The 20,500-nt window shown below is 52.9% G+C and overlaps 1 protein-coding gene across 5 annotated transcripts in view; it reads right to left on the reverse strand.

Annotated features, from left to right (window-relative positions):
• The window catches only part of Scn5a (sodium channel, voltage-gated, type V, alpha), a 95,627-nt gene extending 79,487 nt beyond the window's left edge, over positions 1–16,140 (reverse strand). For 3 of the 5 annotated variants that reach the window (XM_006511996.1, XM_006511995.1, XM_006511993.1), the window contains exon 1: positions 397–608. In XM_006511996.1, coding sequence (XP_006512059.1) covers positions 397–537 — 141 coding nt within the window. In that variant the 5' untranslated portion in view covers positions 538–608. Of the gene's footprint in view, positions 1–396; positions 609–15,958 lie in introns of those variants that run through there. The other 2 variants (XM_006511997.1, NM_021544.4) reach the window with 2 other exon arrangements.
• Positions 16,141–20,500: the final 4,360 nt, after the last annotated feature.

Raw genomic sequence — 20,500 nt, forward strand, 5'->3', positions numbered from 1 at the left:
GGAGGGTCCATGAAGTGACCCCCCCCACTCTTGCCCCAGTGTGTACGTGTATGCATAAATATCAGTGATCAAGAGACGGTGTGTCCTCATGAAGGGGTTACCCTGTCCACCACACACAAAAGTAAAAACACTTCAACTGACCCCCTTTAAGACATTTCCACCACAACCGGCTCCCTGGCCTCCACAGGGCAGGGATGGGAAGAGATGCCGTTCATTTTATCCCAGACTCAAACAGAAGGGCTTTTCTCCAATTAAAAGGTGAAGCATGCATACGTCAGGATTTGGCCCTGCACGGGACAGGGTCCCACCCCCCCTCTCCAGGGAACATTCCCAGCCTGAGTGGTGTCCAGTGCCCCCACAATCCCCATGCCCTCACACAAGAGGTGCAAATCAAACCTGAGGCATAGAGGCAGCAACTGGAGGCAGCATTTGCCCCCCAAGGGATCCAGGGTTTTCAGCAACGGCCGGCCGGACAGGAACACAAGAACTAGCATCCAGATGTTGGCATCTGGTGTGCCCAACTGTGTAGACCTCCATCTGAGGATCTCATAGGGATCCCCTGAGTGCAGCACCGTCCCTAGCTAGACTGATTCTAAAGACGGGAAATGTGACAGGTGGGTCTCTGGCTCATCACACCGTCCCCTCTTCTCCCATAAAAGGGGACATACAAGCGCAAACCCCAAGGGTTGTTTTTTCTTTCCCCCCCAGCACCGGAAGGCGGTGACCACTGGTGAAGAGGACTTCCAACAGGCATATGTGTGTGACGTCAAACAGGGAGAATGTGGCCCCTGGTGGCCTCAAAAGATTCAGAACCTGGTGCGAACACACTCTGTCTATGACAGCAAGGCAGAAGAATGCATTTCTGTCAGGCTCACCAAAACAGGATGTGGCCAGAGGGCTCCTGACTATGACACCAAGCCAGGAGGCTGCACCGCTAATTACCACATCAAAACCGGGAATGGCTGGGCACCGGCTCAAGAGGGCAGACTGGACACCTGCTGAAGATGTCTGCCAGGGACACACTCTCTTCCTGTCAGCCAAGGGCTTTGCCCTGAGCTCACTCCATGGGGCATGTCATTAGTGACCCCTATAAGCTTCTGTGACACCCATGCCAGCACACGGCCAACAAGGACCCCAACTCAGGGTGCCTGAGCACCACCGATGGCAGATAAAGGTCCTAGTGAGAATTCCTGTCTCAGAAAACAAGTTGGACAGCTCCCAAGGAATGACGCTGCTGCAAGCTGACCTTTGGCCTCCATATGGCTGGCACATATGTGTCTCTGCACTGAGACACACACACAGACATGAGCATATAGTTGTACGGTGTGTGTGTGTGTGGTATGTGTGTATGGTGCATATGTGTATATATGGTATATGTATGATGTGTGTGCATGTATATGAGTGTGCATGGTGGTGTGTGTGTGTGGTTTGTATGTGCACGTGTGGTATGCGTGTGTACATGGTATATGAGTGTGTATGATGTGTGTGTGGTATGTGGGTATGGTGTATATGTGTGTGTATATGGTATATGAGTGTATATGGTGTGTATATGATGTGTGTGTGTACATGATGTGTGACTCTGTACGATGTGTGTGTATATGGTGTGTGACTGTGTATGTTGTGTGTATATGATGGGTGTGCAAGCTGGTGTGGTTAGTATGTGTGTATGGTATGTGTGGTGTGTGTGTGTGGTGTGTGTATGGGGTCTATGTGTGTGTATATTGTGTGTGTGCTCATGTGTATGGTGTATATGTGTCTATATGTATGGTGTGTGTGTGTGTGTCTGTGGTTTGCATGTGCGTGTGTATCCCTGGGCCAGTACAGTACGAAATGAATGCCGTAGAACGAGAAAGACAGAGATTCCCTTTCCAACCTCCCCGTCCTTTTGCAGCTTCTTATTTGAGTCACACAAAGTTAAAGGACCATCTTTGTTAAAAATAGCAGGTGAGAGTAGGTCCCCACTTCATGAGAGCCTTTCCCTGTCTAGCCTCCACCTCTGACTGAGCAGAAGGCGTCTATCCGCAGCGCTTATCAGCAAACATGAATGGTGATTTTTCTTCCCCTAGCTGAGGAGAATTTGGGCCATTTTTAAACTTTCTTCGCACCTCCCCTCATTGCTTGAATCTGCTATGATGAGCTTGCAAAGCAATACAGCCATTACTCACTTCATGTAAGAAACAAAGAGCCCAGCCTGAGGACAGCGGGGCAGCCCTCTCCATGGTGAGCAATTGCTCCTCTGTAAACGGGGAAGCCACCCTTTAGCTCAGGATGATTTGCTAAAAATAGTGTTCTCTGGATCAGGGTATCCATCTGTGACCATACGCCTGCAAGGGTTCTGGAGACACGTGGAAGCCCAGGGACGCACACAATGGTGGAGTGTGTGTGTACAGGCGTGCACCCGCATATGCATCTGCCTCAGGAAAGATGTGTTTATAATTTCTATTGAAATGGGGGAATTCGTGCAAATGGATGCCAGGGCAGGCACAGGTGGGTGAAGTCTCGCCCACTGAGCATCTGTGCTAAGAAACACACCTTCACCCCCATGTGCCCCTCCAGAAGACAACATCGAGGGAGCCTCTCACTCCCTGGTGAGTTAGGCCTGTTTATAGAGTTTGGAGGTTCTTGGAGAGACAGAGAAATGATTTAGGGGAGAAGGGATGGCAGTATTTCCTTCATCTGTAAAGGTGTCGTGAACTGCTGTAACTCAGTGACTCAGGGACTCGGTCTCCACATCGCTGCTCCATATGTCGACGGTGCTCACCTCAGCACTACTGCTGCCCCCAACTTCAAGGTCGTAACGCTTCCAGTTCCTGCGTGATCCTATTAGAGAGGCCCACACACTATTGAAATTTGGTTTTTTAAGTCTACCAACAGCTTTATTCAATACAATTGATTTCCATTTTAATGCTATGTCTTAAAAACGGACACTGAGATCTCAGTGGGTGGAGGACCCCAAGATTCTGGCTCAGCCGCTGCTCAGTCACTGAGCCTGGGGTCCATCTTCCTTTGCTGTGGGTAGGAGGGTCCTCCAATTCATCCTGGGATCCACTGTGGTGGGTGCCAGCCTCTCTCTGGCTCACTGGTCTTTGGGGACATCCCTGGGCAGGGTTGGAGATCAGCTCTGCTGAGTCTTAAAGAGAGAAGCATAGCCTGGGGAGCCCAGCCGCCCCCACCCTTGACCTTGGCAGATTCTGAGTCCTGCTGGGTCCCAGAGTGAGAGACAGTACGTTAGGGGAGCAACCCCAGGAATCGCCTAAGGTGAAAGGACCGACTCTAAGCATTGCCACACCCTCTTGCCCCTCCACCCCAATCTGGCAAAGGGTTGTGGGTCCCAAAGGCGGGTTAGCACTCACACCCCGGGAGCCCCTGGCATCAGAGGCCTGCCTGAAACTGGATTCCAGATGAAGCTTCGCTGCCTCCCAGCCACCGCAGCCTCAGGTTCCAAAGTAAACTGGCCAAGAGTGGCCTTTGTGTTCTGGGCTACTCGCGGTAGGCGGGCAGGATCAGCTTTCTCTCTTGTTCTTCTGCCTGCACCTGGCTCTGGCCCCGCCCTTCCTTCGGTAGCTCAGAGCCCACACCCTGCTATGCCTGGTATAGCCCAGCTGCAGGATTACAGGCTGCCAGGACGAGGTGAGCCCCAGAGTGGTCTGAATGTGCTGAGGGTGTGGGGACATCCATGGCTGGGGAAGGCAGGAAGAAGACACAGTTGAGCCTCCATTGTTCAACTCCTGAGGCTGGGAGGTTATGGTCGATTTGGTTTCAAGATGGCAGTCCCCATTGCACAGCAGGACAGGTGTGCATGCCACTGCCTTGCTCCAACACAGCTTCCCCTCTGTTGGCATCTCAACACTAGTACTCCATCTGCTCTGGAAACTGGGGCAGGTTCTCCTAGCTGCCCCTTCTGCCTGGTGCAGTCTCCCCCCGTCCTGGCAAACCCACCACCACCACCAGGAGTCTACTCCATCCAAACTACATCCCTCTACCTCAGGTCACAGGAATATGTCTTCCTAAGTCCCACTGACTCTGGCGTTAGCGGGAGCAAATGGTTTGGCCTCCTCCCAACTAGTGTGTTCATCCTGGTACCTGTTCTGGCCATGTGCCCTGCACCTTCACCCAGTGTTTCTACTTCCTTTCTCAATATCACAGCCCTGGGCATGCTCCTAACCCCTGCTTGGAATCGCTGCTGTGATGGGTTAATATTGTCAACCTGACAGCGTTTAGAGCCTCTGAGCACACTCGTGAGGGATTTTCTACACTGAGTTAACTGAGGCGGGGAGACCCACCCTGAAAGCTGGTGGCATCACCCCAGGGGATAAAGTTCTAGACTAGATAAAAAGGAGAAAGGCAAACTGAACACCGGCGGGGAACACCCGGAGCCCCACCCCCGGGCCCGCCCCTGGGCCCGCCCCTCTCTGCTTCCTGACTGCGGATGCAATGTGACCAGTGACCTCTTGCTTCTGTAATCATTCCTTTCCCTCTGAAATGAGCTGTATCCCGTGAACTGTGAGCCAAAATACCCCCTTCCTTCCTTCCATTGCTTCTCTACCCATCATCACAACAGCAAACACATTAACCACGACAATGACCACGCCCCCGCACGGCCACAGACCACTCTTTCTACCCCAGTCTGTAACAGACATTAGGAGCACGGCCTGTGTTCAGTGTTACATCCCTTCCTCCTTCACACTTCCAACCTGGCCCTTTCCCCTTCTAGACTTTGTTGGTCACTCAGTCTCTGGGGATAAATTTGCCTTGCCCACTTGGCCCAGATGTCTAGCTTAGGGCAAGTCAGGGCTTCTGCCCTAAATGTCCCCCTAACCCTAACCCTAACTGACTTTAAGATGGAGATACTGTGCTTGCTCCCACTGTGCACTGGTCTTCCTGAGCCTTCCTGAATAGATGCGGCTCACACCAGCGGCCAAAGACAACTGAAATGAACACTCATCCTAGCAACCTAGAATGCAGCTGCAGCTAATGTCCCCTGTCCTCAGGGTAGGAGACCAATGTCAGGTTGCTTCATGGGTCCTGGTTTGCGTGGGACTTGGCTGGCTTTACCAGTGAACTCTCAGGATGCCTGACCACAGAGAGGGGAGGGGGAGACAGCTCTGGGTTCCAGCTCTGTGCGGCCCCTCCCTGCAGACTTCAAGCCCAGAGCCTGAAGGCAGGCTCACTCCAGCCTCCTGCCTGAGTCATGTCTGGCATTTTGGTCGTTGTGGAATCTGAGTCTCTGGAACCCAGCATGCAAAGAATATTCTTTGCCATGTAAATTTATGTGCAGCCCTCTGTGGAAGTGGCTCCCGGGCTTCCCAGGAAATCTCTGCCTGCTTCCTCTGTTTGGCACTTTCTTTCTCCTGCTTCCCGGTGCCATGACCTCTGGCTGGGTGACCCACCACCCTGGCGGCCATCTTACCTACCCAGGTTCACCTTTCCTAGCCCTGGCACTCCCCTGCTGCCTTTCCCTAAATGCTAAGGAAGAGGTCTATGGAAAGGTGCCTGTAAGAGCAGGAACTTACACCCCAGACAGGGAGGCCAGGACACCGTGGCTCAATGACATGTCACCATCCAGACCTTTGTCTTCCACGGGTTGTCATCAACCTTCCATCGGGTTGGTGGTGCAGGCCAAGCGGGATGTGACAGCCGCCACCCAAGACTTGTGGCCCCTGCCTGCATCAGGCAACTCAGTTTCTCCCTTCAGCAGAACATACCAATGAATACCTCCACTCACTCATTTCGAGAATTGACTCAGTGAGCACACATTTGGCACCCAGTGTATGCATGATCTTACAATGGCTTCAAAGGGAATGTTTCTTCCCCAGATCATGGTTCTCAGATCAACTGCTGCTGATCACATGGTAAAAGGGCCCCGTCAGCACAGACTCCACGCTAACCCAAAAGGACATTTTTCTCTCCGGACTTGCTGAGACTGTTAATGAGGAAATGACCCTGTCCAGAGAGCCTCCCGCATATCCATCTCGGCCTCCTCTTCCATGGCTCCTCTCCCCACACTTCCTTCTTAGAGATTTCCTGTTCTTATATGGGATGAGGAAGTGGTTAGGGCTGTGGGTTGGAAGCCAGCCCGTGCAGGCGAACCTGGGCCCTGGTACTTGCTTGCCACATTTCCTAGGGTGAATTAATCTCTGTTTCTCTATGCGTCAAGTGGAGGGGAGAAACTTTTCCTGGAGACTAGGTGTGGTCTCTTGGGAGCAGAGGCAAGCAGATGTCTGTGAGTTTGAGGCCAGCCTGGTTTACATGTGGAGTTCTAGGACAGCCAGAGCTACATAGTGAATTAGTAAGACCATATCCCCAAAAAATCAAGAGGAGGTGGAGGAGGGAGAGAGGGAACTAGAGGGAAAGGGGTGGGGAGGAGGCGAGAGAACACTCCTATTTGGAGGGTTGTTCTGTAGTGTGTAAGTATGCTGCTCTTCCTGTCCCAGGTCTTAGCCACAATACAAATGCAGTGGTCACTAGCTGCTGTTGTCCTTGTGGTCTTTGCTGTCACTACCATGTGTCGTTTAATCCCGAAGAGCCATAAGAATTACATCACTAGGCCATTTGTCCTGTGAACATGAGGGTGCAGTTACACAAACCTATAGGATGCAAATTAGTCACTATCAATTAGTCACTATGGTTACTTACTCCACAACAGTTCCCTGCGCAGAACACCCCTGAACTCAGTGTAGCCTTAGTGTAGTGTGGTGAGCTTGTACACACAGACCGGTATCACCTGAGCAGGACCGTACTCTAAAATTACAATAAGACACAGCACAGGGAGTGCACAAAGCAGGGCCGCAGAGCTGGTTCAGTGGCATGCTCTGTTCTTACATCAGACCCAGGTTTGGTTCCCGGCACCCATGTTGGGTGGTTCACAACCACCTCTAACTCCAACTTTAGAAGATTTGATGACACCCTCTTCTGGTCTCCATGGGCTCCTGCATGCATGAACACAATCTCACATAGGCTCATACCCATACAAATAAATGATAAAAAAGGGAACAACACACAAGCTAATAACATAGTTGCTGATTGTTGCCAAGTATCACAGACTACTCATAGTTGCACATATACTCTATGCTCACAATATAGGTTCATTTCCACAGCAGCACACATGTATCAACACGTGCATGATCACACACAAGGACAGCTCTGTGATGCATACACACACACACACACACACACACAAGGACAGCCCTGCACTGAGATGTTACAATAGCTACAGCATCACTAGGTGGTAGGTATTTTGCATCTCTCTCAGAATCTCCAGAGACCATGGTCCCCTGTGTGGCCCACCATCATTGTGTACAGTTACACAACAAGTTATTGTTCACACAGAGACCCGGCTCAGATCCTTCCACACCAGACCACCCTGCCTGTCTCTCTCCTGTCCAGTCCCTGGTACCTGAGTACTTACATCACCTGGCAGAGAACTCGTTTCTACATACACCTCCCACCCCAGCATCTCTCGAGCTCTCGGAGCAGAGCAGAATGAGCTGGATGGGTGAAGGGACAAATGCTGTCTAGTCAAGAAGCCACACCTTGACTCTGGCTCCTTCGGGGCAGGGGTGGTGTCATGGGGTCATGGGGGTGCCATGCCAGAGTTGTCTCATGTTCTTTATGAGCCTGTCATTGTGCATGTGTGTGTGTGTGTGTGTGTGTGTGTGTGTGTGTGTGTGTTGCGTGCACATGTTCAGCAGTGTCTGCAGTTTTGGAGCATGGTGTTTTATCCTTGCTACAATCCCACGAAGCGGGGAGGGCATTATCCTTTCTTCCCAGGTGAGAAATCTGATACTCGGACATTAGGAAGCTCCTAACCACTGCACTACCCGTCTCTTTCACCTTTGGGCAGGACTAAGAGAAAGGACATCAGTGGGACTGAGTGTGTGTAAAGAGGGCCGATTCACCCCAGGAGGCTGGGTGGATGTGCCTAAGGAAACTTGGCCGGTTTCTGCCTGTGCCCAGCGTTGGCACTTCCTCTGACAGAAGTGACTCTCTGGCAGTTTTCCTCTTGGTTCTGGCGCTGCCCAACAGTCACTCACTCGCTGTGTGTGGCTCTAAGGGCTGAGGACAGGGCTACAGCGGACAGACCCTGTGTGTGACCCATGGCGCAGGCTTAGGAGGTAAAGAATGCTGACCCTTCTGTTGATCCTTTCTAATGTTGATTACCGTTAAATGCATATTTAATTTGATAAAATACTGGGTCAAAAGAAACATGTTAAAATAACTTCTCGTTTCTTTTTACTTTACACAAAAAAATGTAACTACCAGAGACCCCTGAGATCTGTGGCTGGCATCCAGGGATCCTGTCCAGTTTGGTTGGAGATCGATACTTAGCAAAGTGAATCTACTATGGCCCCACCTGCCCTGGCATCAGGCCTCTGGAGGTAGGGCCGGAGCTACAGAAGCGATTGAAAACAGACTTGTATTGGTAGACCAGAAAGTAGCCACCTGGTTTCTGGCGGTGGTTATGGGTGGCCACGGAAGCTAAAGCCACAGGTGGGGGTAATGGGGGAGGGGGTGGGGCCCACAGAGTGTTCACACCATCCCTCCTGCCCAGGCAATTATCTGTACAATCCCAGCTCTCTAGGATAACTGTTCGGACAAAGGCTCCACGGGGGTGCCAGCTGGTGCCCCGGCCTCTGCATTCAGAGGTCCCTGTTCCCAGATCAAAGGCACATTGACACGTCCTTGCACCCGAGCCTCAGCTAACCTGCTCCCTGCTGGGTCGCTCCTTTGAGGCTGCAGCAGAGGCTTTAACCCTGTCTAGTCCAACCCCGAGGAGGAGCGGGGCAGGTCGGAACCGCTTCCCCTCACCTCCTGAAATCTCGGGGAAGGCCTGCCCAATCACCCCCATCCCTCCCGAGGAGAACACGCCCACCCCAGCTTCTGGGGAGGCCCTAATTTGCACACATTTGCATCTCATTTATTCCAACACCCAGCTAATTCTGTTGACAGGAAAACCCCATCCGCGTTAGTTCCACAGAAGTGAATTCCCAGTCAGGGATAGAACTGGGCTGCGTTGGGGTCTGGCTCATCTGGTCCTACCTTGGATTCACCCACAAAGACAAACCAGGAGTTCCTCTTCTAAACCTTGTCCTTTTCTTTCCCTCCTCCCCCACAGAAAGCACGGAGCAATGGTTCCTCCACTCTCTAGTACTGGCTTGTATCTAGATGCTAGGTATGTGGAAACACAGAATCTGCAGGATCCCCCTAAACACACACACACACACACACACACACACACACACACTCTGTGCAGCACCCTGTGAACCCAGCACCCTACCGCCGTGCCCAGCCTTCCCTGTCAGCCTTCTCATAGGCCCATGCACACAGAATCTCTAAGACAGGTGTTGGTGTGCTTGCTATTCTCCAAGGGCCCAACACTGTCCAGCCCCGGATCTCCAGGGCAGGTAATTGGAAAACCTAACACCCTGTGACCACAAAGGGACAGGGTTAGAGGACTGGCTTAGTCACAAAGGGGCCATCTATCCCAGACTCTGAACAATACCCACCCCCCCGACACACACACACACACACACAGTGCCCTGCATGAGCTCCTGCAGACCCTCAAAGTGCACACTGCGAGAAGACAGCCACCAGCATCCTGACTCTGCCCAGTCCAGTGTCTTCCAACTCATCTTTCTGATACCTGAGCTGAAAAAGCCTTCACAGGGGAACTGTGTATGGATGCTATGGCAACCGAGGAATTTATGGGGCACCTACTGTGTACATCGGAGGAGCTATTCATACCCCCAGGGAAACCCAAGAGTCTCTCCCTCTGGGGTGTCTTACTGCCCAGAGGGAGAGGGACTAACTCACAGAGACAAGGAATCTGTGCCACAAAGGCATCCAGGCCATACTACAACCGTATACTGCACTCAGTGCACTTCTCAACTGAAGGACAATTTAAACTCAAGAAACACACTCTTCAAGTGTGTACAGTTAGGCATGTACTGCCACCCAACTAAGACATTCTCTGACCCTTTCAGTCAGCTGCTTAATGCCTAGCACAGTCGTGGGGCCTCTTGGAGAGCATCACAAAAACATGAGGGCTGTTTTAGGCAAGCTGTGGTGAGTACACAGTAAACTACCTATGCACTAAGGCTAGAAGTGACCCAAGTGGGCACAGATAAAGGCGAGGACAAGAATGTGCCCCACATCTGCTCTCTCTGGGAATGGTAGGCGGTGGTAGCTCCTTTGGAAGGTTTTTTTTTTTTTTTTTTTCTTTTCTTTCTCGTCTCCTTGCCTTGGACAGATTCTGAAACGGAAGCTCAGCAATTATACATCTAATCGGCACTCGGGCTCAGTGAGCGAGTGGGGGCTTTCCCTGGGTTTCCAGTGCTGTTGGCAACTAGCTGTCTCTTTATTTAACTGGCAGTCTGTGCTGCATCCGACCCAAGCGCTCTGTGGGGTGGGCGCTGGGTGCCTGGGCCGCCTTCCGTTCGGGTCTCTGGCTGTGTGGGCAGGCCTCAGTCCTTCGACTTCCCTGCACTTCTGTGTCAACTGATGACCCCTGGGTGGGGCCTTGGCCAAGGAAGAAATAAGCTGGGCTTCCTAGCTTAGCTGGGTAGCCCAAGAGGTTGGTCTTAGTCCCTTGCTTGGATCAACAAGACTGGGTTCTAATGCCAGGCAGAGGGACTCCCTGTTGAGACTAGTTTCTCCCTTGGCAGGGTACCCTTGCTCTGAGATCAGCCCTCTCCACCCAGTCTGCTTCAGGTGCAGTCTACACACTGCTCTGGTGCCTAAGCTATCAGGCTGCCTCTGCCTGCCTTATAATCTCTTTGAAAACCACCTCCAAAGCCAGGGCCTTTCAAGACTCCATCCCTGCTGGAGAGGTGTTTTCTACCTTCCCTATCCAAGATGAGCCTCCACTGTTCACAAAGTGACATCCAGGCCCAAAGTCCTGACCAGCTAAAGCCTGCCTGGGTGGCTCTAAGACCCCAGGGTAGCCAGAGCTGTCCCTGGCTCCAGGGGTGTAAGAGCAGTCATTGGTACTCAGTACACAGGGCTCTCTGAGTGGGCAAGAGAAACACAGGGCCACGCAGACGCTGTAAGAACAGCTCCACCCCTGCCATCAGCAAACACCCCTTGAGGGACTCCACTTTCCACTGACTCCCTGGGAGACTTAATGAGACTGAAGAGAAGAGAAAAAGGACTCAGAGCATAAACACCTCTCCTTACCGAGCAATGCCAACTACAGGCCAGGAGAACCAAGCCCAGCCCTCCCTTGCAGCCTCCCCCCCAGTAGCCTCCAGGCCTGTCTCCACCAGGCAGGCTTCCCGCTGTTGCACATTGACCAACTCTCCATAGGGGAGTGTGGACCTCCATTCTAAGCTTGTCTTCTATCTGTCCTGGACAGGTCTTTCTGGCCCAGGGGTAATAGGCAGGCTCCAAGGTCCTCAGTACCCTTCAAGAGTAGAAGATAGACTGAGGACTGGATTAAAGAATCTATGTCAATATCCTTAAGGTTGTATTGTGATGCCTATCCCCAACGTCTGGGGGGTCCCAGGCCCCAGGAGTTGACATAGGGTCTCTATAAATAGTGCCAGCACATATTGATCATCTTTAAAAGACACGGTATGTTCTGGGCCCACAGGAGAGGAGAGTCGTATCTAAAAATAGCTTCATTCCCAAGAACTGCTGCCAGCGCCAGCCCAAGGAGAGTGGTGTAGGCACACAGAAGGGGCAGTCCACTGAGGGGGCGGGGCTAGAACAGAGACCTGCCTTCTCTCCATTCCCATCCCTAGCCCTCTGCTCTGGCCACAGTAGACATCCTTGAGCTAGTTTCTGCCGCAGGGCCTTTGCACAGACAGCTTTCTCTTTAGTAGTCTCTCCCTACATGTTTCTTGCTATTCAAGTCCCGATCAGCTAGCTGCCTCCTTCAGAAGCTCCCGGTTCAGCCAGGCTACGCGGGACTCACTGTCCCTCACCAGGAATCCCCGTTCACCCTTCCACTGCATTTGCCACTACCTAAAATTATACTCTCCCTGTTCCGTGGTATACAGTCTCTCTCCCCACGACTATGCAAACTTCACAGCCGCTGTGCCTCTCTTGGATACTTAGAACCCTCCACAGCACAGAGTAGATGCTGAACACTCACTCTATGCTGCCCACCCCACCTTCCAGGCTGGGCTCTACTGCTTCTGAACTCGGTGTGTGATTAGCCTGGCCTGGCAGACAGGGTGGTTATCAGACCCAGGCATTCCTACAGCTGCCCTGCTCCCCAAATGTCCAGCCTCCTTCTGTGTCTTCTCTTCTCTTCTTTCTCTGCCCCCATCCACCCCACCTGCTTTTAGCTGTGGCACTTTGGTTCCAGCCTCTCTTGTCCAAATTCTGTCACCATGGACACCTGCTCTAGGCAAGCCCATCCTGCCTCTTGTCTCTAAATACAGCTTTGGGGATTCCCTTTTCTCCCCAGAGGAAGGACCCACTCGGCACGCAGAGGCGGGAATCAGTTCCCGCCATGACCTTCCTTGCAGAGGTCACCTCACCCTGGCCTCCCTGACCGGCCCAATGGGCAAACTGTGATGTGTGTACCTCTCAGGTGCAGTTTTGAGCCACAGGCTTCTGGTCCTTCACTCGAGATGTTTTTCCTAAGCCCTTGCCCATGATGCACCGCAGGACTGCCTAGTTGACAGCATCTACTCAGGTTCTACCTAAAGCCAGAATGGACCCATCCCTCACAGGCCCCCTCTCCCTCTCCAGCCGTCAGACCCCCGAGAAGGCTGTCCACCCATGCTCCCCCAAGTCATCTCCTGCTCGTGCCTTAACCCACTCCAAACCAGCTCGCCTGCCCAAGTGTGTTCATTCACCAGAACCCATCCACGCGGGGCACCACATCCCGTGGGCTCAGAGAGTGCCGTTTCTCTTGAAGAGGTCACCGGTGCCCTCACTGCGGCTCAATCTAATGGGCACTTCTCTCTAAATTATTCATTCTTGTTCATCTGTCCATGAACAGCGCAGACGGTACCTTCTAAAAATCTCTCAGCAGAAATGGGGGATTTCCCCTTCCTGGGGGAGGGGCCCTTTCTGCCTCTGGTCAGTACCACCTACCCTCCTGGCTTCCCTGTTGACCAGGCTGTCCAGTGTCTCTGAGCATCTGGCTCCAGCCTCTAACACCATCAGAACCACCTGTCTTCTGTTTTCAGAAGGACACTGCCTGCTCCGCCCCAGAACCGAGAGAGAATTAGCATGCCTGGGGGCGGAGCTTCAAGCAGATGTTTTTATGTAAAGCTTCCCGGGTGAGTGATGTTCCGGTGGCCAGGCAGCCCTGGTTCCAATGAACAGCCCAGGCTGCCCTTCTGCAGCATCTACCTCAGCCCCATCTCCTTCGGGAAGCTTCCTTCCCAGATCCTTCCCTCTAATGCCCAATTGAAGTCAAATTGCTCACACCAAACTTGACCACCAGACTTCACCCACCCATGCCCCTCACTGTATACACAGGGTAAAGCATGGGTAGCTTTGGGTGCCCTGAAAGGCATAGGTGGCATACTGGCAGGTTTCTCAGCAGAGGACACCACAGGGTGTCACCAGTGGCCTGCCTGGTGCACCCCCTCAGCTGAAGGGCTTTCTAAGTCTGCACAGGCCCTATCTACAGCAGAGTCCAGCTACTTGGGAGACGCGTGCTATGACCCAGCTGCTCTCCCTTCCCGGCCCTTAGCTTCATCATCTGCAGAATGGTTGTGACTGAGGTCCCCACTGTGGGCTGATGCGGGACGCTCTGGGAGATGAACCCTACGAAGTGCCTGGTGAGGTCTGGTCTATGGAAAGCACTCAGTGCCTTTTAGTTATTTTTAGAACCATTACTGAGGATAAATTCCCAATTCACAAGAAGAGCTTGCAAACGTCGTCCCCACCCCCCCCCCCCGTGACTGTGGCCTCCGCTTCTCCTCACAACATGGGACCCAATGGATCGCTCAACTAACTGTTGGTTTATCCCTCTGTATTTTGTACTGATTGGTTGATGACTGAACTACACTATCCTCACCAGGAAAACTCCTGTTCATGCTTCAAAACCCAGACGGAAGGATATCTGGCTAGAACAATACTCTTGACTCTCTTAATCAAAACTGCGACCTCTTCTGTGTTTCTGGGGAGACACCTCTGCCATTGCACTCTTCCAAAAGCTTTCTCAAGGACAGGAACGCGTCTCCTGTGAAAGGAACTGTGGTTTTTTCACTGCTGCAGGTTGCCCCTAGGAGTCTCTTCTTTGTGGATTGCCTGGGCACCAGCCTCCTCCACTCCCCCATCCCCAGCTGTCTCTGGTACTTCCCACTGTTCTTCCATGCTTGCTCTTCATGCCAAGTGAGTCAACCCTGGAATTCTTCCAGAGGAGCTCTGATGGCCACCACACACAGGGACTAGGCTCTCTAGAGGATGACAGCTGTCTATGCTACACCAGGCTTTGAAAATGGGTTCTTAGCACCTGAGGCCACTCTTCTCTCTCTATTTAGACCTTCTTTGGTCAGTTCTGGGCCAATTTGGCCCCCAAGAAATAGATTCCAAGGGACTTTTACCCTGAGAGTTCTCCCCAGTCCAATGATTCTGTGTGACCTTGGATAAGTTCTTGACCCCCCATGGGCCTCATTACATGTGGTGGTAGTGAAAGTTTCAGAACCTTCAACATTCTAGCAAAGACCTAGTTAGTGTCCCATGTCCCAGCTGTCTCTTGCTTCTGCGGCAGCAGCCTGTCCCGCCTTTAGTTCACTCTCCTCTGTATTACCATCTTTTCTGTGCACACAGCCAACTCTAAGTGGGAAGGGACAGGTAGAGAAGTGGAGGGGTGGTCGAGGGCTGGGCTGCGCCGGGGCCTTAGTTCTGAAAGACAGTGAATCTACAGAAGGTCTGGGGTTCATGGAGGTCCTGTTCTGTGCCTCTCTAGATGGTGCATGGGGGTCACAGCTGTAAGGGGCAGCTCAGGGTCCCAAGGGCACACTGATCCCACGGTCCCACTAGACTGAAGTCGCTACGGAGACAAGAGTGAGTTCCATGGCTGATCTTTGTAAGCTGCCCTCCAACAGGTGTTTGGAAGGCCTGCCTACAGCCAGGCCGCATCCTGAGCATTTCCTCCCATCATGAGCACCAAGGCTGCTAGTCCCCACCATGTCACTGTCCCCACCAATACTCAGACAAAGCTAGGCACCTTCACTTCCTCTCAGGGCACCTCCAAAGACGATCAAATACCGCAGAGGTCCGGGACCTCCTCTCTCTCCTGTCCGGGTGCGCGAGTCTGTACAGGTCAAAGCAAGGAGGGCAGAGAATTCTCCCGAATTTCCATGTCCAGAGACCTCTCCCCTCTCAGAGCGCATAGACACAGGAGGAGATGCGACCGCTTCAAGGCGACAACAGGGCACCAAGATCTTGGCGTGGTGGGAGCTCCCAAAGACAAGGCACACTCGCAGATCTGACCCCCAATAGAGCGCACAGATTCCTTCCTAGGGTGCAGAGATCTCGTCTAACCCAGGGCATAGCCCAGGTGCCTGGTTCCTCCACCCCCGGGGCCCAGGGAAAAGAAGCGCTCGGCCTGCTCCCTAGCCCTGGTCAGTGCCCGCTCAGCCCTTTCACCCCCAGCTCTCAAGAGCTACATTCTCCGCGCGCCTTGTCGCTGCTCTGACCTTGGGGTCTCCGGCCTCGGGAATCCGGGTCCCAATCTCAGCCCCTCGGCGAGCCTGCGCCAGCGATGGTCCCGGAGCCGGGGCCGAATCTCCCCATCCCCCGGCCCTCGACAGCGCACGGGGAACCCGGAAGGAGAGGGGACGGGAGGAGACCCGCGGCGATCAGAGAGGACCAGGGGAACCCCGGCCCGGGCCACCTGCGCCTCTCCCGCCCCTCCCCCCTCGGGGATAGTGGCTGCGGGGGCTGGGGACCCGGCCGGGGGGCTCCGGGCCATCGGGGAGGAAAGTTGGGCGGCGGCGGCGGACAGAGGGGAGCGGGGGACTGCGGGACACGGGGGATGATCGCTCACCTGCTAGTCCCCGGCCCGCGCCTAGGGGTGGGCGGCTGCAGCGCGGCGCGGGCTCGGTTCGGCGTAGGGCTTGGGGCAGCGGGCGCAGGCTCAGCGGCCCCGGGGGCGCGATCCCCACATCCCACGGGCGCCGCCGCCGTCTCGGCTCCGCCGCTCCGCTCGGGCTCCCGGGCTCGGCGGGCGGCGCGGGCTCGGGCTGGGGGCGGGGTCGGGGGCGGGCCCCGCCTGGGCTCGGCCTGGGGCTCCGGGGCCCCGGGCTGGCTCCGCCCCAGAGCGACGCGCCCGGGGCTCCGCACGTGGCGCTGCGCCCGCCTGGCTCGCGAGGAGAGCCACCCTGCCCGGCGGGGCGCACGCCCACCACTCTGACCCCGGGCGCGCCCTGCTGGAGACGGCCGCCCACGCGGACACGGACAGACAGACAAGCGGACGCACGCCGACCTGCGGACGCCTCGCTACAGAGAGCCACCCACGCAGACCTGGACCGGCACACACGGACAAACGTTGGCACACACACTGCCCAAACCAGAGTATACAGACACACCCCTCCTCGATGATCTGGGGACCCTACCCCAGACACCTCATTTATCCACGTGCATGGACATGGGCATGACCTGACATCCATGCTGAGACACACTGACACACATGCACACAGGGATACAGACACCGACGCACAGATATGCACATGAACATTAGCCACCATTGACATACGCTGGCATTGAGGAACACATACTGATAAACCTAATGATACCACGTGACTTAGAGACACATCCATTGACACACTGACACCGGGACACTTAGAACCACATTTCTAGAGACACAATGACAGTACAGAAACCCATGCATTGCAGATTTTTATGTGGACATGCTGACACATGAGAGCAGACTGAAATCAAACACACCGCCAGACTCTGTATTAAACACAAGCAGCAAACCCATAGACACGAGCATCTCCGTACACTCACCTTGTGAGCTGTGTTCAGCCTTTTAGTTGAACCACAGAGGGATACCAAGTCCTACACTGACAGGACTGTCCAACAAGGATACTGTCCGGAACACTCATACACTTGGACAGACAGCCGTGTACATGTAGGTACAGATTCATACATTCGCATACCGACAGCCAGACCCACAAGGGAAAGGCACGGGGCCAGTGGGAGTACATCTCCCATAGTTAAACACGAGAGGCTACTTCCATTGGCTATTGTGAAGGACAGCGCCTCAGAGTCTAGGGCTATCGCAGGAACACAGAAGTACACACACACACACACACACACACACACACACACACACACACTTTGTCCTTTTCCCCGGGAGTTATCCTTCTCGGCAGCGTTGTCAGGCTGCTAGAAACACACACTCTGGGAAGGTAAAGCTGGTGCTGGCTTTCAAAGGGTGCTGGGGTTCTGGGTTTGGGAGCCAGGATATGCATGGGTCATACATGTACTTGCACGCGTGCTTACACACACACATGCGCGCGCGCGTACATACACACACACACACACAGAGCGCGCGCACGCACACACAGAGCGCACACACACTCACACATACCCACACTCATGTGCACACATACACTCGCAAGCATGCACACACGCATGCTCACGCACACACGCATGTGAGCACACACATACCAGAGGCAGACTTGTTTTGTTTTGAGACAGAGTCTCACCATGTATCTCTGGGTCACCTGGAATTTGCTGTATGGATCAGGCTGGTCTTAAGTTTACAGCGACCTGCCTGTCTTTGCCTCACAAGTCCTGAAACGGTATGTACCATCATGGTCTGCCCAGCAACTTCTTTATTGGGATTTTGAAGAGGTGGCTGTGGGCCAGTGGTGTTGTCCATTTGAGACTTGAGTGTGGGGCTCCAGGAATTTCTGACGCCTTGGAGGATATATAAAAAGTCAGTATACAGTGTTGTTCCAGACTCTGAATGGGATGAACTCGGGAGGGTCTGACAGAGGAACCACATTACCACTCAGCGGCTGGCCTCTAGCTCCTGTCAGGCCTGAGGTTGGCCAGCAGCTCCCACTAGTGGTCAACATGAGAAGTGCATCCAACGATCCCGTTGCAGATCTCCCCCTGTGGGACTCACCTTAGCCCAGCTGAAGCCCACACCCATCAGGCAGGAGGCAAATCAAAGACCAGAGGACCCACCCTCCCCTGAATCTTTAACCACCAGCCTCCGGATTCAGAATTCAGATTCAGACCTGTAAATGGCCTTTCTGAATGGAGAGAGGCTGAAAGTAAAGGTACTGGGACTTAGAGGGAAAGTCCTCCTTACTCTTTATTCTGAGCAGTTCTAATCCTTTCTCCTCAGTGCTCTGCCGGGGGATGTTGACCAGAGCGGTGGGCTACACAGAGCATCAATACACTAGGCTTAAGCTCCTTTCCTCCCCCCACCCCCCCGTGTGTGTGTGTGTGTGTGTGTGTGTGTGTGTGTGTGTGTGTATGTGTGTGTGTGTGTGTGTAAAGCTTGTGAAAGGAGAAATGAAAACCCATACCCACTGGAGATTCAATCATGAACACACAACTGGGACTCTGAGACAGGATGCACAGTGCGAGAAAGGGCAGCAGGCATCTAGAGTATTCGGTACCATCATCACTATGAAATCCTGCCAGATCCAGGGTACCTCTTTGTCAGGCTCTATTTTGTAAACGAGGAATATGCACAGAGCAGCTAGAGGCAGGGAAGGTTTTTCTTTTCATTCTTATTCCGTCCTCCCCCCCTCCCCAGGTTCAAAGTTGAATTAGACACATTGTCTTTCCCGGCTCTGAGACTGCTCTCTCCTATGACTGTGTCGATTTCTTGTCTCATTGCCAAAGCCAAACACAAAACACCAGACAGAAGCAACTTCAGGAAGGGGGTTTATTCTGGCCATGGCGGAAGGAAGGCCCAGGCAGGGGCGTAAGGTGGCTGATCACATTGCACCCACAGTCAGGAAGCAGAGACGGGTGAGGCTGGTGTTCAGCTTGCTCTCTTCTTTTTATTCACTGCAGGACCCTCCCCCAACCCCCATGCAAGAATGCTGTCTACATCTAGGGTAGATCTTTCTAGGAATTCTGTCAGACATGCCCAGAAGTACGTCCTCTGGGTGTCAGATTAATAAGAATAGTAACCAACTAAGGGCTTCCCTTCTTTCCCCTGTTTCCACCAGCCCACTGCTGTCCCTATTCACCAAGCATCCTTCCTGATAGAAAGGGGAGTTCCCAGGGAAGTACATGCTGTAAAGAGGTGTCCACACCCTAGGGCGCATGCTCCGGGCATCTGGTTTATCTCTGACTGCTCTAGGCTCTTGTTTTTTTGTGTCCCCTCCCTTCTATCAAACCTGCACATAGGAAAGTACACGTGTCTTAAATGTTTAATATTAGGGCTCCCTCAAACAAATCTTTATAACCAGCACGTGGAGACTAAACAATACCACAGTCCAGAATTCCCTTAACAGCTCTAATGTCACCACTTCCAGCCCCAGGGTTAACGACATCAAATTCTCTTGGCTAGATTTGATTTGCCTGTTTGTTTGGTTTTTTTCCCTCTTTACATATTTACTCATTTCATTTGTGGTGTGTGTGTGTGTGTGCGCGTGCACGCACGTGAGCATATGTCAATGTCTGTGTTTGTAAGCCGGAGGATAACTTGCAAGAGTCAGTTCTGCCTTTCCACTATGTGAGTTCTGGGGCCTAAACTCGGGTTCCCATTCTTGGTGGCAGGCAGGAGTCTTTACCTACCCAAACATCTTGTTGGTTCTGCTTGCTCTAAATATGTTTATTGATGAAGATGGAGTGTGCCTGTGGGTGCCCACGCCATGACCCACTTGCACAGGTCAGTGGCACACTTTAGAGTTGGCTGGCTCTCACCTTCCACCTTCATGTGGATTCCAGGGACAAACTCAGGTTGCTGGCTGATGCCTTTCCCCTGAGGACCCACCGCACTGGCCTTGAGTTTGCTTGCTTTGACTTTGTATTTAAAAAGGAATCAGAAACTGCAAACTCTTTTATGTTTCATTTTTCAGTATGTATCTGTCAGTCCGTCCACGTGGCTGTTTTGTCTTTGTTCTAGCCCATTGGCTCTTCTCTATTGTACCGCTAATGGATGTTTGAGTGGTTGCTAGTTTAGGGTTAGCATAAATAGCGTGCTATGAACATTCTGGGACATGAACTGAGGTGAGCGCATGTGCCCTTGAACCCGACGAGAGTTGCCGGGTCTTTGGTAGAGTGTGTCCACCTTCTGTAGACGTTGCTGGTTTTCCAAACTGGTTCTGCTGGCATCCACGCCACTACAGTGACGCCTCTGGTTCATCTATGTTCTCTAGCACTGGGCATTCTTGTAATTTTTTTTTTTTTTTTTTTTTTTTTTTTTTTTTTGCTTTAGTCTCTTGAGTGGGTGTGCAGAGGTTTCACATGGTGGTTTAATTGACATTTCCCTGGTGACTAATGAAACTGAGCACTTTTTCATGGTTTATTGGCCATTTGTGTGTTTGAACTTTTCATTTATATAAATGGGCATTGTTCAAGATTCCATTCTTTTCTTAGCCACCCCTACTCT

The sequence above is a fragment of the Mus musculus genome, chromosome 9 (genome assembly GCF_000001635.26).
Source record: "Mus musculus strain C57BL/6J chromosome 9, GRCm38.p6 C57BL/6J".
NCBI lineage: Eukaryota > Metazoa > Chordata > Mammalia > Rodentia > Muridae > Mus > Mus musculus.